Below are 13,101 nucleotides of genomic sequence, written 5' to 3' on the forward strand. Positions count from 1 at the left end.
TGATGCCTCATATATAATCTAAGAAAGTGTTTGGTAATGTGAAGGGTTATGTAAGGCAGATCGTATCACAGAAGCCAAGCCTCTTGGATTTAGAGATAAGACAGACGGTGTGTGACTGTGCAAATAATTAAACAGTTCTCAAGGTAATGTTGCAATAAGTTTGGAGATTTCATCATTCAAATAAATCCAAATGACTTTAGTCCTCTGAGAGGAAGAGACCACTGTGTTTTCATAGATCACTTCACTGTCTAAGAAGCACTGGCTGCACTTTAACAAAGGGAGCTGCAAAACAGCCTTATTAAAAGAAAACAGACATCACTAACTCTTCTCAGTCCTGGTAAAATATTCAGAAACCTTAGAGTAAAATATTTTTTATCATAGAGTAATTTTCACTGATTAAGCCTTAATTTGAGTTACTTTACTAAGCGAGTCACATACAATTTAAAAAAAAATGTAAACAAATTCACCATGTCCATAATTATCAGCACCCCTAACAGTTGCTACAAAAAAATTTATAGCCAAAGCACTTTTGTATTTTATCCTTTACACTTAAGATCTGTTGTAAAAGCCACATTGCTCGTTTCCCTGAAATATAAATATGACAAAACACAGAGGCCCATTTCTCTTAGTCACTCTTCGAAATAGGAAAGACAAGAGAATATCTTATTCAATTCAATTCAATTCAATTAAGGTCAATGTATCTTGATCTTCAAAGGTCAGCAAATGTCTACAATAAAATGGCTTCTAACTTAAACTGCTCATATGTATTAAGAGAAACAATTACAATGTTTTTCATATTGGCAACTGTGGGCATAAGGGGATGCAAATGTGGACCCATTGTTTATTTTGTCACCACTATGCACTGTGAGTAATGGAGCTTCAAAAAATCCAAAGGTTTCTGTTAATGAGATGCAAAAAAAAAAAAAAGAAACATCTTGGCGTAACCAAGTCTCTATAGCATTGTTTATAGTCAAAATCTTTCCTTAACATGTGTGCCAGTACATGTACATAATGTTGCTTACAATATTGTATTGCTATTCTATATGTGTGCTTAAGATCATTCAGCTTTAAGGCTCACAAGACCAAAGGGACAAAGTCTAATGTCAGCTTTGGTCAGTTAGCACAAGCAGTTAATGGATGCATTAAAATCAGTCAGTCAATCAAATTTTATTTGCATAACACATTTTAGCAGCAAGACATTTCAAAGTGCTTTATATCATAAAGGCATAAAAACACAAAGTCATGCAACATAGAATCAACAATTGAAACATTACATTCAGTGAAGTGCCATCATTAAATTCTTAAATCTGAAAATAAATATTGCAGTTCTTGGAGGAACATGGGTCACTCTGCCGTAATTCAGTCACCCACTTTTGTTTAATCTTCCTGTGCTGCAGGGGATGGTGCCTTTCTCCAACCATCAGTGGGTGGGAGGTGGTTTAGACTCTGGGCAAGTCAGCAGTCCAGCCCACAGAGACACAGGGCAATTAACCAGGCACAAACAAATTCAATTTAATTCATGTATAGTTCTTCTATTCCAAGGGGAAATTAAAACTCAAAAATAACTGTGTTGTTTTAAGTGGAGTTCTGCAAAACACATATTTCACGTGACATGACTTTGACTGCTAAGCTTCTCCCCAATCACCCAGTAAAGCATGTCTAGGAAATTATTAACTAAGATATGGCAACAGAGACTATAGCTATTGTTTTATATCATGTTCATATTGGATATTTGTTAAACTGATGCAACACATTTGGAAGTAGAACTAGGACAATTTGGAAAATGGATGGAGACTGTCCAAGAGGAATATCATATCAGGCTTTTATCTTGATACATTTTATCTCTCATTAGTGACCATAATGCTCAGATGTCATAGTTATTGGATGCCTTGTATCAAATTATGATCTGCAAAATACTCACTAATTTAGTCTTGAGTTCATGGCTGTCATCATTGTTGCTCTGGGTCTGTAGATGACTTTGTCAAAGACAGCTGGAGAGCCATCAGGCAGGTCTCTGTTCAAACAGCCGGCGTGAGTTAAATTAACTGGATAATCAGCTATCGACAAGCACTTGGCCCATGTTCAACTCTGTTCAGTAAAAGGTTGCAACACAAACTTGGAACATTTTGTTTCTGATTGTTTTACAGTCAGAGTGGGATTTTTAAAATGTACTAATTCTTAAAAGCTTTCTGCTTTCCGCAACTTAGGTAAACCTGTCAATTCAGCAGTATAGCATTTGTTAGTCATAAATACCGTTTCTTACTTATAAAAGTCAGACACATTTTAAACTGATGATGATGCAATTCTTGCACCAAACATCTGGATTAAATTCTAGGAAACTGGCTGAAAATAAAAGCCATTCATAGTTGAATTTTTTATCCATTTAAACAATGAAGACCTCTGTTTGTAGGTGAAAGGTCAAAACATTATCCTCCAACGCTAATTATACCATTTTCAAGGATTTTTTAAGGATTTTTCTCTGTGATAAATGGAAGATGCTATGAGGCCAAAAATAACGATGTTGTTGTCATGTGCATCTCTAAAAGACAAATATTCTGTTTTATAAGGAGTCCAGAACATTAAACATTTAAAATAAGTTTTGGGTAATTTTAGAAGATAATTTTATGGCTAAACAATTTAGTCCTTTACTATCCTTTTTGAAAAAGCTGATAATTTGTAATTATAGATTATATCCAATTATTATAATTATTCTAATTATAATAAGCACTGCCTAACTTACATCTATGGTACATTTCAAAAGCTAGTTCCTTTACACAAACATCCAACAGTCTGGACACTGGTGCAAAAGGTTCACTTTACTTAACTTTTATGAGTCCTAACCTCAGAGTTATAAAAAGCTCTGACCTGCCTTCTGTTAAACTACCTGATTTGATAAGAGCAGGAGGCCTTCACCATTATCGCACTACTGTTAGTTTTAGAGGTCACTCACTCCTCTCTGGGTCTAATTATAGGTCTTTTTCTAATTTTAAAAATGCTGATGTGGAACTCTGTGACCCATTGAGCAACCCTGTAGCTATCTGGGTAAAAAAAAGAAGGATTTTATAACAGAGCCTCTGTTTGGATTTATTTAATTTGTGTTATAAAATAGATTGCAGCTAAGCCCCACAAAAGCAAAAGGGAAAGTGATAACATAACTTAACTTTCTTATTTTGCACAGGACACAAAATATGGTGCTCAATCAAATAAATCAAATGCATACATTATTGCATCATCTTTTTAAAAAAAGAAATCTAGATTTCCCAGAGAAGATTCTGCAACAATATGACTTGCAACAGTTATTATAATTTACATGGATAGTATCAGACTTCTAAACCAGCTTTTCATGTTTTCCTCATACTTCGTCAAACTTTCTAAGATGAAAAATAAAAACAAAAATTCAAAATTAGAATCTACAGTTTCTAAAATATGGTTATTATAACAGGTAAATAATAATAAAATGAGGTTACTATATAAATTAATAATGTTTCTGGACTTCATGTATATCATGACACAACTTAAATAATTATGCAAGTTTAATATTAATAAAGCTTTTTGGGGTAACTAATATATTATTACTATTTGTTACTATTTGCTATGTAAATAATAATATCCATTTATTGCAAAACTGCAATTACATTGTTACAAAATTCGGTGAAGTTCAAATTAGCTTCTGTGCACAGACCTTGGACCCAATATTTGAAATCAGGTCATATGGAGGATTTAGGGTCTTTTTTACATTCCAGTCTTATCTCTGAACCACTGTGGGTGTGTGTGTATGTGTAAACTTTCATCAGCAGATGGGATGGGGCTGAGGAAAGGGGAGGGCAGTTCAGCACATCCTGCCCACTTCACCTGGGCATAAAAACGGCCAAGGGTCTCAGTGACACTCACACTTCACCGCCTCTGGATCCAACCACACACACTGGGTGGACACACACTCTCTATTCTCAGAAAATACATCCAGGCTCATTTTTAACCAAACTTTCCAAGATGCCGTGCATCAGCAGCCAACTCGACCAGATGATGAAGCTCTCCGGTAGCTACAGTGATGTGGTTGAAAAAATCTGCATGGTAAGATGTGCTTTCTATCTGAAGAGTGATTTTTTTTTTTTTTTAAGTTTAGGACTGCCTAAACATTGTGAAGGAAAATTAAAAAATTTTTTGTACTCCTCAATTTGCCCAGGACCTGGACTTTACCTTGTCCAACACAAAAGCTTGAGAGTTGGGAAAAATGTCTTTTTGTGCTATTTCTTATCGGCTCTGTTCTTCTTCAACTGCAGGTGGAGCAGATCCTGTCTGAGTTTAGACTGAACAAAGAGGAGTTGGAAGAAGTCACGAAGAGGATGCAGCATGAAATGAACAGAGGACTGCGTTTAGAGACCCACGAAGAGGCCAGCGTCAAAATGCTTCCGACCTACGTCTGCTCCACCCCCGAGGGATCAGGTAGGAATTCACTTTGTATAAAGAGAAGGAAATAATCCTTTAAAACTTTAAAATTGAAGTGAACAATTGTCTATGAAGTTCAAATAAAAAAAATTAAAACATGTTCTTTGGTTTGACAGAAGTGGGAGATTTCTTGGCTCTGGACCTGGGAGGGACAAATTTCCGTGTGATGCTTGTGAAAGTGGGTGAAGACGAAGAGCGAAGTTTCAAAGTGGAGACGAAGAACCAAATGTATTCCATTCCTGAAGATGCCATGACGGGGACTGCTGAAATGGTCAGTGAAAACTGCTATTTATCTTGTTTTTACGCCACCATTTGTTTGCTTTTTTCTACTTACAGATACTCAAAACACTTCAGCTTAGCTTGGAATCTGTGGATATTCAACTAGCTTAAATGGCTGTAGTCTAATATCTTTTATTTTTCTGATTCTTTTAGCTGTTTGACTACATAGCAGAATGCATGTCTGACTTTTTGGACAAACACCACATCAAGCACAAGAAGCTTCCTCTGGGTTTCACCTTCTCCTTCCCCGTACGACATGAAGACCTTGATAAGGTACAAATATAGTTTTTCCTGTTAGTAAACAAAATTATCCTTCATTTTGTAAAGTTCATCTAACTAAGGGTACTCATTTTTTTAATCAAACAGGGAATTTTGCTTAACTGGACCAAAGGTTTCAAGGCCTCTGGGGCTGAAGGGAACAATGTTGTTGGTTTGCTCAGAGATGCAATCAAAAGACGAGGGGTGAGTAAATTTATAAATTTTTCTCTATGTAAACAATATTATTGTCTGCATACATGGCAAACATTCTAATATGTTTCAATCTAATCATACAGGACTTTGAGATGGATGTGGTTGCCATGGTGAATGACACAGTAGCAACCATGGTCTCCTGCTACTATGAGGACAGAAGCTGTGAAGTTGGGATGATTGTCGGTAAGAAGCCATAAACACATGCAAATGTGCATGCTCACCAGAGCTGCCAACCTTTGGAAAGAGCTTGAAGTGAGATGAGGGGAAGTATTGAGTACTTAAAAAAGATTTATTTATTCATTAAAAAAGATAGAAAACAAGTTTTGGGGACTAATAATTGGTCATAAAAAGGCAAGTTACAATGCTTTGTTTGTTTGCTCTCCAACATAACTGTAAATGTTTTTTTTAAATTAGATTTATTTGGAAAGAAGAGTGAGAGTTGGCAACACTGAGATGACACAAACTCATAAAATGACAGAAACTAATGTTTTTTTGTGTGTGTTAATCTTCAAGGTACTGGCTGTAATGCCTGTTACATGGAGGAGATGAGGACTGTGGAGCTGGTGGAGGGGGAGGAGGGCCGGATGTGTGTGAACACTGAGTGGGGAGCATTTGGAGACATGGGCGAGCTGGAGGACTTCAGGCTGGAGTACGACAGAGTGGTGGACGAGACCTCAATCAACCCTGGACACCAGCTGTGAGTAAAAAAAGATGCATTAAAATTAAACATTCAACACTTTCACACAGGCACACATGTTTGTATTAGGCCCTGCAACCTTCTCAAATTAGTTAGTGAATTTAATCAGGACAAGGGTCAAGACACGTGCCGTCCACTCTGACCCCACCCTCCATTCTCCATCTCGTGGTGTTTTTATGAATTAAACATCCATCTATGGCAGAAATCACCTGACCCTAAACTGTAGTCTCTGTAAAGTTGCCGAGCTACCAGCTGTTTTCCTCAGGATGTAGGCAAATGGACAGAGCTTTCGTACGTCAGTGGTCGGTCAGTCGGCAGGTGGAGATGTCAGATTAATGACCCCTTTTGGCTGCTCGCCGTATCGCCTCCAAGCTTAATGGCTCTGTTTACCTTTTATGCTGGCTGCTGAGTCCAGCCTAAGCCTTGATGTCTCCTTCCTTATCCGGTCATCCTCTGTCTCCCAACCTTCATACTGAAACATACATCTATTATCATGACACATTTCTTGTTCTTCACCACCTTTGACATGCCTCCCTCTGCCTTTTCTTGTTAATGCAGGTATGAGAAGATCATCAGTGGAAAGTACATGGGGGAGCTGGCGAGACTCGTCATGATGAAACTGGTGAATGAGAACCTGCTGTTTAAAGGCGAAGCCTCAGAGCAACTCAAGACACGAGGCAGCTTCGAGACGCGCTTTGTCTCCCAGGTTGAAAGGTAAGCATCAGCAGCGAGTGATGGAAAAATGTTTTACTGATAATGCCCATAAAATGCATGCAAGCAGAGAAATAGGAAATGGCAGCTAGGCTACAGATGCTTTAAAGCAGATAAAAAAAGAAACTTTAGTGCTGAGAACATTAGACTGGAAAAAAAATGTTGATATGGAAAGTCAATGGTCTATGTTTTACTACTGTTGTTATGTATTGCTAAATTGAACAGAGCTTAAATGGGACATGTATGTAACAGGTCCAATTAAAAGCTGTATGCGGCCCTAAAAAGAATTTGATTCAAACTTCCAAACAGAAAAAAAAACTATCATAAAGCAGAAAATAAGAAAAATCTCAAGTCTCTCTTTGGGGCCCCTGTTGATTTGGGGGTGCATAGGAAGCTGACTTGCAAGCATTTTACAGTCTAAATAAGATTCTAAAAACAATACAACAAAAACAAAATAACAGGAAAATGTATTTTTGAGAACTGCTTTCTAAAATGTGACCTTCTACTATTTTTTAGTGACTCTGGGGACAGAAAGCAGATCTACAACATCCTCTCCTCTCTGGGTGTCCTTCCCTCTGAGCTGGACTGCGACATTGTGCGTCTGGTCTGTGAGAGCGTCTCCACTCGCTCTGCTCATATGTGTGGCGCAGGCCTCGCTGGGGTCATTAACCAGATGCAAGAGCGACGCGGCCAAGATACCTTGAAGATCACAGTTGGGGTTGACGGATCCGTCTACAAGCTGCACCCTTAGTAAGTGTTTTAGCTGTCTCAATAGGTACAAATATGAGTCCAAGAAGCATTAGTTCATCACAAATGTAGACTGCCTAATGCTAACAGTTGTGCCTCTGTTTTACAGTTTCCGTGACCGGTTCCACCAGGTCGTCAGGGAACTCACCCCTCATTCTGAGATAACCTTCCTGCAATCAGAGGAGGGCAGCGGGCGTGGAGCTGCTCTGATCTCAGCAGTGGCTTGTAAGATGGCATCATGGATCTGAAGAGAGGGATGCACTGAAGAACAGCAGAGAAAGCTCAGAATTAGGATGTTTGCGAAATCCTCTCCAAAGGTCTGCTGCAGAGAGTAGTGGAATAGAGCACTTGCTACTCACAGATTTAAGGACAAAGAGGCCTTTAAATATCTTGTGAATACAGCTTGTCTATAGTGTCATACCATCCTGTAGTGGTTGTATTGTTTCTGACGTTAAACAACTTGTTTACTGTTGCATTTGAAACTTTAAGCGCCACCAAAGCTAATGTAAAATACATGCACTGGTCATTTGGACCGATTTTAATGTGTATTTTAAAATGTAGCAAACTAGTTCATGTACAGCGCAAATATTTTGTAAAAGCTGTTGTCGATCAGCACTATCTCAAATTCATTGCTTTCTTGTCTAATTTTGTTTGTAAGCATTGAAATATATGTTATTGTTTATTTAAAATTTTATGTGTACATCCTATTTACTTTGTCAGCATGTACTGTGTACTTTTTTCTTATGTGTAAGATGAACTATACTTATACTTACATGTAAATAAAACATCATAATTAAATATTAAGTTTTGTGTTTGACTGACTTATTTGTGAGATATTTTATAATAATTAATCAGATCTCAAGTCTGTCAACAGGTCAAAACAATGATCAAACCACAACAAATGGAAAAATTGTGTCTTGATGTAGGTAGTGTTTGAACATAGTTGGAGGTGAGCAATAGTTGAAGAGAACTTTAATAATAATGAAAATAATTCAGCAGGAAAACACAAGGAGCCAGGGCACAAGAACAGCAGAAACAAACAGGGGCAAAAAACCATGAAGTTAATGGAAGAAACCAGGAAGGAGTGAGTGAAAAAGACGGCATTATACAAAATGAATTAAACCAAATGTGACATTTTAGTGTCTTTATGATTATTGACAAAATAATCTAAATAATTATTAATATCCTGGGGCCAGTTTGACATTAGTAATGTTTGTTTGATTGCCTGTCAAAGATCAGAGGTCCCTTTCTTCTGTCTGTCCACAGCTCTATATCTGTCTTCCCAAGCCCAGAGGAATCCAGCATACTTCACCTCTTATCAAGCAACCTCAGTGACACACAGAGAGCCCAGATGGCCATGTAAGGGGCTCCACGGCCCACTGCAAGCTATGATAGGAGGGTGTCTGATAAGATGGGCTGAACATAAAAACCTCTGCAGCATCACAAATTGGCAGAGAGTCTACATGCATTCATTCAGACATGGTGAGTCAATCAAGGTTTTGCATTATTTCAAATATTTTCAGCCACTAATTATTAACTAAGTTTTTGTTCTTCTGTCATAAAAGCATATGATCTGAATGTTTCTGTTTATCTTCTCAGGCAAGTAAAAAGGCCTCCAATAAAAGGCAGAGGGGGAATCAGAAGTCCTGCTCCAATGTATTTTCAATGTTCGAGCAGTCGCAGATACAAGAGTTCAAAGAGGTAAGGCAATGCTTACAGTTCCCTAAAAATATTAGTTTTTGCTTGTTTTTGCTTTTATTTAAGTACGCCAGCCATACGTTTGTGTAAAATCAACTGAATCCACTATATGTTAAAACGTTTGAGCTGTAAGTGCCTGGATTTCTGGAAAATTGGGTAATGGACATGGACATTCAATTTAAGAGTATTACAATATTTACTGAAGTGACAAGTAGTTAATGCACACAGAAACTAATCAAAAAAAAAAAAATCTGACAATTGATCCATTAGTTTCCATTTGCTTCACCTTCAATATGATTTTGGAGATCATCTGAGTCAAACTCAAACATGTAAAGTTAAATTCTTTACAACTCTAAAGCTAATTTAAATGATTGCAACATTTACAAAAAAAAAAAACCAGTCTGATATAAAATGACCCAAATAAAATACAGATCAAGCAGAATTAGTAGTTGAGGATTTGAAATGGTAGAAAAGAAAAATATGTTCTTCCAAGTTTTCTTAAGCATTTAAAAAATAGATCTAAATATATCAGAAAATTTGACATATTAGACCTTTTTATTTTTAACTTGAAAGTCTGGTATTACGAAAAGAAGAAATATTTTTAATATAATATTTATGAATAGAAAATTTCACAATTAAGACTCATGAATTCACCCTATAGTTCTTTTTATTTTTTTATGTACAGCAGAGCTCCAAATGCAGCTAAAAATACATTTATTCAGAAGGGGTTAAAGAAAAGAACATTTGTGTAGTTTTAATAATCTCTGCTGTAATTTGAATGAAATAGTTATTTCCTTCTAGACCTAATTGTTAGTTGAAATCATCGTTTTTTTCACATCTTAATATTTTCTCTGCAGGCTTTTGGCTGCATTGACCAGGACAGGGACGGGGTAATCAAGAAGCAGGACCTGAAGGAAACCTACGCTCAACTCGGTGTCTAATTTAATTTGTTTACCCAGGGCATGTTAGTAGATGTATGAATATTGAAGAAATAATCATTTGTAATCTCCACTAAGTTACCTGCTGTACCTGCTGAGCTTATTTTCATCATACTTACTTAATGTGTGTTCACCAGGGAAACTTAACATTAAGGATGAGGAGCTGGAAGAGATGCTGAATGAAGGGAAGGGTCCTATCAACTTTACTGTGTTTCTGACCCTTTTTGGGGAGAAACTCAATGGTAAGGGACTTTTATAGTAGTGAATACCACATTTGAAATTTCCTTGAGGAACTCTCAAATGATACATGTAGATTTTCTTTGTCATCTTTCAGGGACCGATCCTGAAGACACCATACTTGCTGCTTTCAAACCTTTTGACCCCAATGGGACAGGCTTTGTTAATAAGGATGAGTAAGATTAATTTTACTGTTTGGTTCTAACATTGCTCATATTAGATTTTGAATTTATTGTTTGTCACTGTACATACGTATTATGAGATTAAAGTCAAATCCAAAACCAGTGCAAATAATGTAAGACTATATATATACTGCTCAAAAAAATAAAGGGAACACTTTAAGTGTTAAACACCTGTTTAAGTGTTCCCTTTATTTTTTTGAGCAGTGTATATAGCCTTATATACAGTATATATTTATAATATATATGGACACACATATAACCACTATACAATTAGGGCTGTGAGAGTTCTATTTATTTCTTTATTTTTATTTGACATAAAGTTTCTGACAGTCTTTATGTTTTTTTAATTTTTTATTTTTATTTATTTTATTTAGATTTAAACGATTACTGATGAATCAGGCTGATAAGTTCACGGCAGAAGAGGTCAGTTATTTTTTATGGATTTTCATTTACAAAGTTATAAAATTTTGGTAACACTAAGCATAAAAGTGATCTTGTCATCGACATATAGGTGGAACAGGCATTCACTTTGGCACCAATTGACCCAATCGGAAACATCGACTACAAGCAACTCTGCTACATCATCACACATGGAGATGAAAAGGAAGAATCGTAACAGGCCATATGTGTAGTAAAGTAACATGGCTACTGCTGAGGAATAATTGGCACTGGCAATTATTGGAGATAAAGTGGATTTTTTAAAGATATTTAAAGTGGTATATCATGTCAACTGCCCTTCTGTTCTTTTGAAGAAATGCTGTACTGAAAGACATTAAAAAGAAAGACTCCCTCCACAAATTAGATAAATAAACAATTAGAAAAAGGATTATTTGGTTTGGAAATGATGTGACGATTTGATTTGCAAATAAAATTTCTCAGCGGCTGGAGGATACATTTGATAGGATCTGACATGTCTCAAAAATGCTCTTTAACTTCTTCAAGTTTGTAGCGACCTGAAAGTATAAGATAGTTTTAGAAAATCTTTAGAAAAGCAACATACAAATAAGTCTGTTTCAAATCTTACTTAAAGTGTTCAACGCTAGCTGATAAAAAAAAATATTTAAAAAACTTCAAAAATATTTTATTGATTCCAAAGGGAAATTATATGTTGATGTAACTCATATTAATTCCAGTTCAATTAAAGAGTTATTGTGGATAATAATGGAAAGATCTCCTGTAGAAGTCTGTATTACAGCAAACAAGCAGAACCAGAAGCAAGTTATTATATGTCTTTATTGTCATCTCTTTAGGACTGAAATTATTAAAAGTGCACAATGCATTTGTTTTTTTTTTTCCTTTTAGAAAAAGTTTTACTCTCTTCTCATCCTTCATTGTATATATCAATCCCAAAGATTTTCTGGGACCCCTATGGATAACAATAAATTCCCCCCCAAAAATGTTCATGTTCAACCAGACATAAACCTTTACACATATTTTGTTTTCAAACTCCACTGAAGTTTATTTCACACTTCAGGTTGCAACAAAACTCACTACAAACCATCTTTACAGTGAAACACTTTAGTGTAACTGTTTTTTTTTTTTTTTTCATTCATCCATAACGCTTCCCGCGCCCCCCCAAGGGGAGCGCCCCACACTTTGAGAATCACTGGTCTAGATGATATGATACTGACACATGTCACAATCAAATACATTAATTTCCAGGATTCCAAGTTATTCTTGCCATCTTCCATTTTAAGTGTCAGTGGCTTTGAATTTCCCTAAGAACTGAAATAATGAGGAACCTTCCTCCTCCACGCAGATCATAAAACCCAACATTTGTCTTCTTTTTTCTTCCATTACCAACGTTACACATCATAACAGAGGATTAAAAAATCATGAATAAACTTAGACTACATACTAATAAGTATGTAGTCTATTTTATTTTATTTTATTATTATTTTGCTGTTCCAAAAATGAATGTTTCCAGAACAGAAGCACAACGAAAAAGATCAAAATGATGCAACAAAAAGCTATAAGCAGTGTTCGCTCCTTCAGGTAAAACGTTGATTGTACTGATTGACATACAAATAACTTTAGAATTTCAGTAAAGTAATACTGAAATTCTACTAATTGAAGGTCCTTTGTTAGAATTTTCTTTTTGTTTGTTTTGTTTTGTTTGGTGGCTCTGTTACCATGGATTCAAAAACAAACAGCTCCATGAACTCCTTAGTCAAAATTTCCAACTCATAAATTAAAGCCCAACTGCCTAGGTTGGGAATATTTGCAATTTCTTCTTTTCACAACATCACCACTACAAAGAAGAAGGTATGCTTCTTTTACTCTCATCTCCTTTCCCCCCTCCATTTTGTCTCTAACCTCTGTGGTTCTGCTGGCAGAAATGCCTCTTGTGCAGACAGAAAAAACCAACCTAGATGTAAAATCGAATCCAAACAATAATAAGGACCCAGATTCACTGAAGTTTCGAAAACTAAAGCATCAGGATGAGACATGTATGATAAGGTGAGAATCAATTAACTTGCTGAAGCAGTTCATGTTTATAAATAAGAAAAAGGGCCAGATGTTTTGCATTTTCAGAGCTTTGTTTATTGCAAATCTGCAGTTCCATGCTTATTTATTTTTACTATCTTTGTTCATTGCTGTTGTTTTTTTTTATTATTATTTTTGCTGAAATCAGTACCATTACAAGTAGTTGGCATACCCTTCAAGCTTTGTATTTTTTTCTCTGTGGATTAAA

At 36.0% G+C, this 13,101-nt stretch overlaps 2 protein-coding genes across 2 annotated transcripts; both read left to right on the forward strand.

Annotated features, from left to right (window-relative positions):
• Positions 1 to 3,891: 3,891 nt before the first annotated feature.
• gck (glucokinase (hexokinase 4)) lies at positions 3,892 to 8,155 on the forward strand. Its single transcript, XM_032577620.1, has 10 exons — positions 3,892 to 4,071; positions 4,281 to 4,443; positions 4,563 to 4,717; positions 4,879 to 4,998; positions 5,092 to 5,187; positions 5,280 to 5,379; positions 5,710 to 5,893; positions 6,452 to 6,607; positions 7,121 to 7,354; positions 7,461 to 8,155. Exons 1-10 carry the CDS (start codon positions 3,991 to 3,993, stop codon positions 7,597 to 7,599), a joined length of 1,428 nt encoding a protein of 475 aa, XP_032433511.1. The 5' UTR covers positions 3,892 to 3,990; the 3' UTR covers positions 7,600 to 8,155.
• Positions 8,156 to 8,738: 583 nt separating this feature from the next.
• On the forward strand, positions 8,739 to 11,303 carry myl7 (myosin, light chain 7, regulatory). The gene is made up of 7 exons (XM_032578427.1): positions 8,739 to 8,833; positions 8,951 to 9,052; positions 9,907 to 9,982; positions 10,125 to 10,229; positions 10,322 to 10,400; positions 10,781 to 10,829; positions 10,918 to 11,303. The coding sequence occupies exons 1-7, from the start codon at positions 8,831 to 8,833 to the stop codon at positions 11,020 to 11,022; spliced, it is 519 nt and encodes a 172-aa protein (XP_032434318.1). The 5' UTR covers positions 8,739 to 8,830; the 3' UTR covers positions 11,023 to 11,303.
• Positions 11,304 to 13,101: the final 1,798 nt, after the last annotated feature.

This window comes from Xiphophorus hellerii, chromosome 12 (assembly GCF_003331165.1).
Source record: "Xiphophorus hellerii strain 12219 chromosome 12, Xiphophorus_hellerii-4.1, whole genome shotgun sequence".
NCBI classification, from domain to species: domain Eukaryota; kingdom Metazoa; phylum Chordata; class Actinopteri; order Cyprinodontiformes; family Poeciliidae; genus Xiphophorus; species Xiphophorus hellerii.

Coding starts and splice junctions, on each gene's coding strand:
- gck (XM_032577620.1), top strand. CDS start 3,991: ATGCCGTGCATCAGCAGCCAACTCGACCAGATGATGAAGCTCTCCGGT. Junction 4,072..4,280: donor TGGTTGAAAAAATCTGCATG/GTAAGATGTGCT, acceptor CTTCAACTGCAG/GTGGAGCAGATCCTGTCTGA. Junction 4,444..4,562: donor CTCCACCCCCGAGGGATCAG/GTAGGAATTCAC, acceptor TTGGTTTGACAG/AAGTGGGAGATTTCTTGGCT.
- myl7 (XM_032578427.1), top strand. Junction 10,230..10,321: donor TTTTGGGGAGAAACTCAATG/GTAAGGGACTTT, acceptor GTCATCTTTCAG/GGACCGATCCTGAAGACACC. Junction 10,401..10,780: donor GGCTTTGTTAATAAGGATGA/GTAAGATTAATT, acceptor TATTTTATTTAG/ATTTAAACGATTACTGATGA.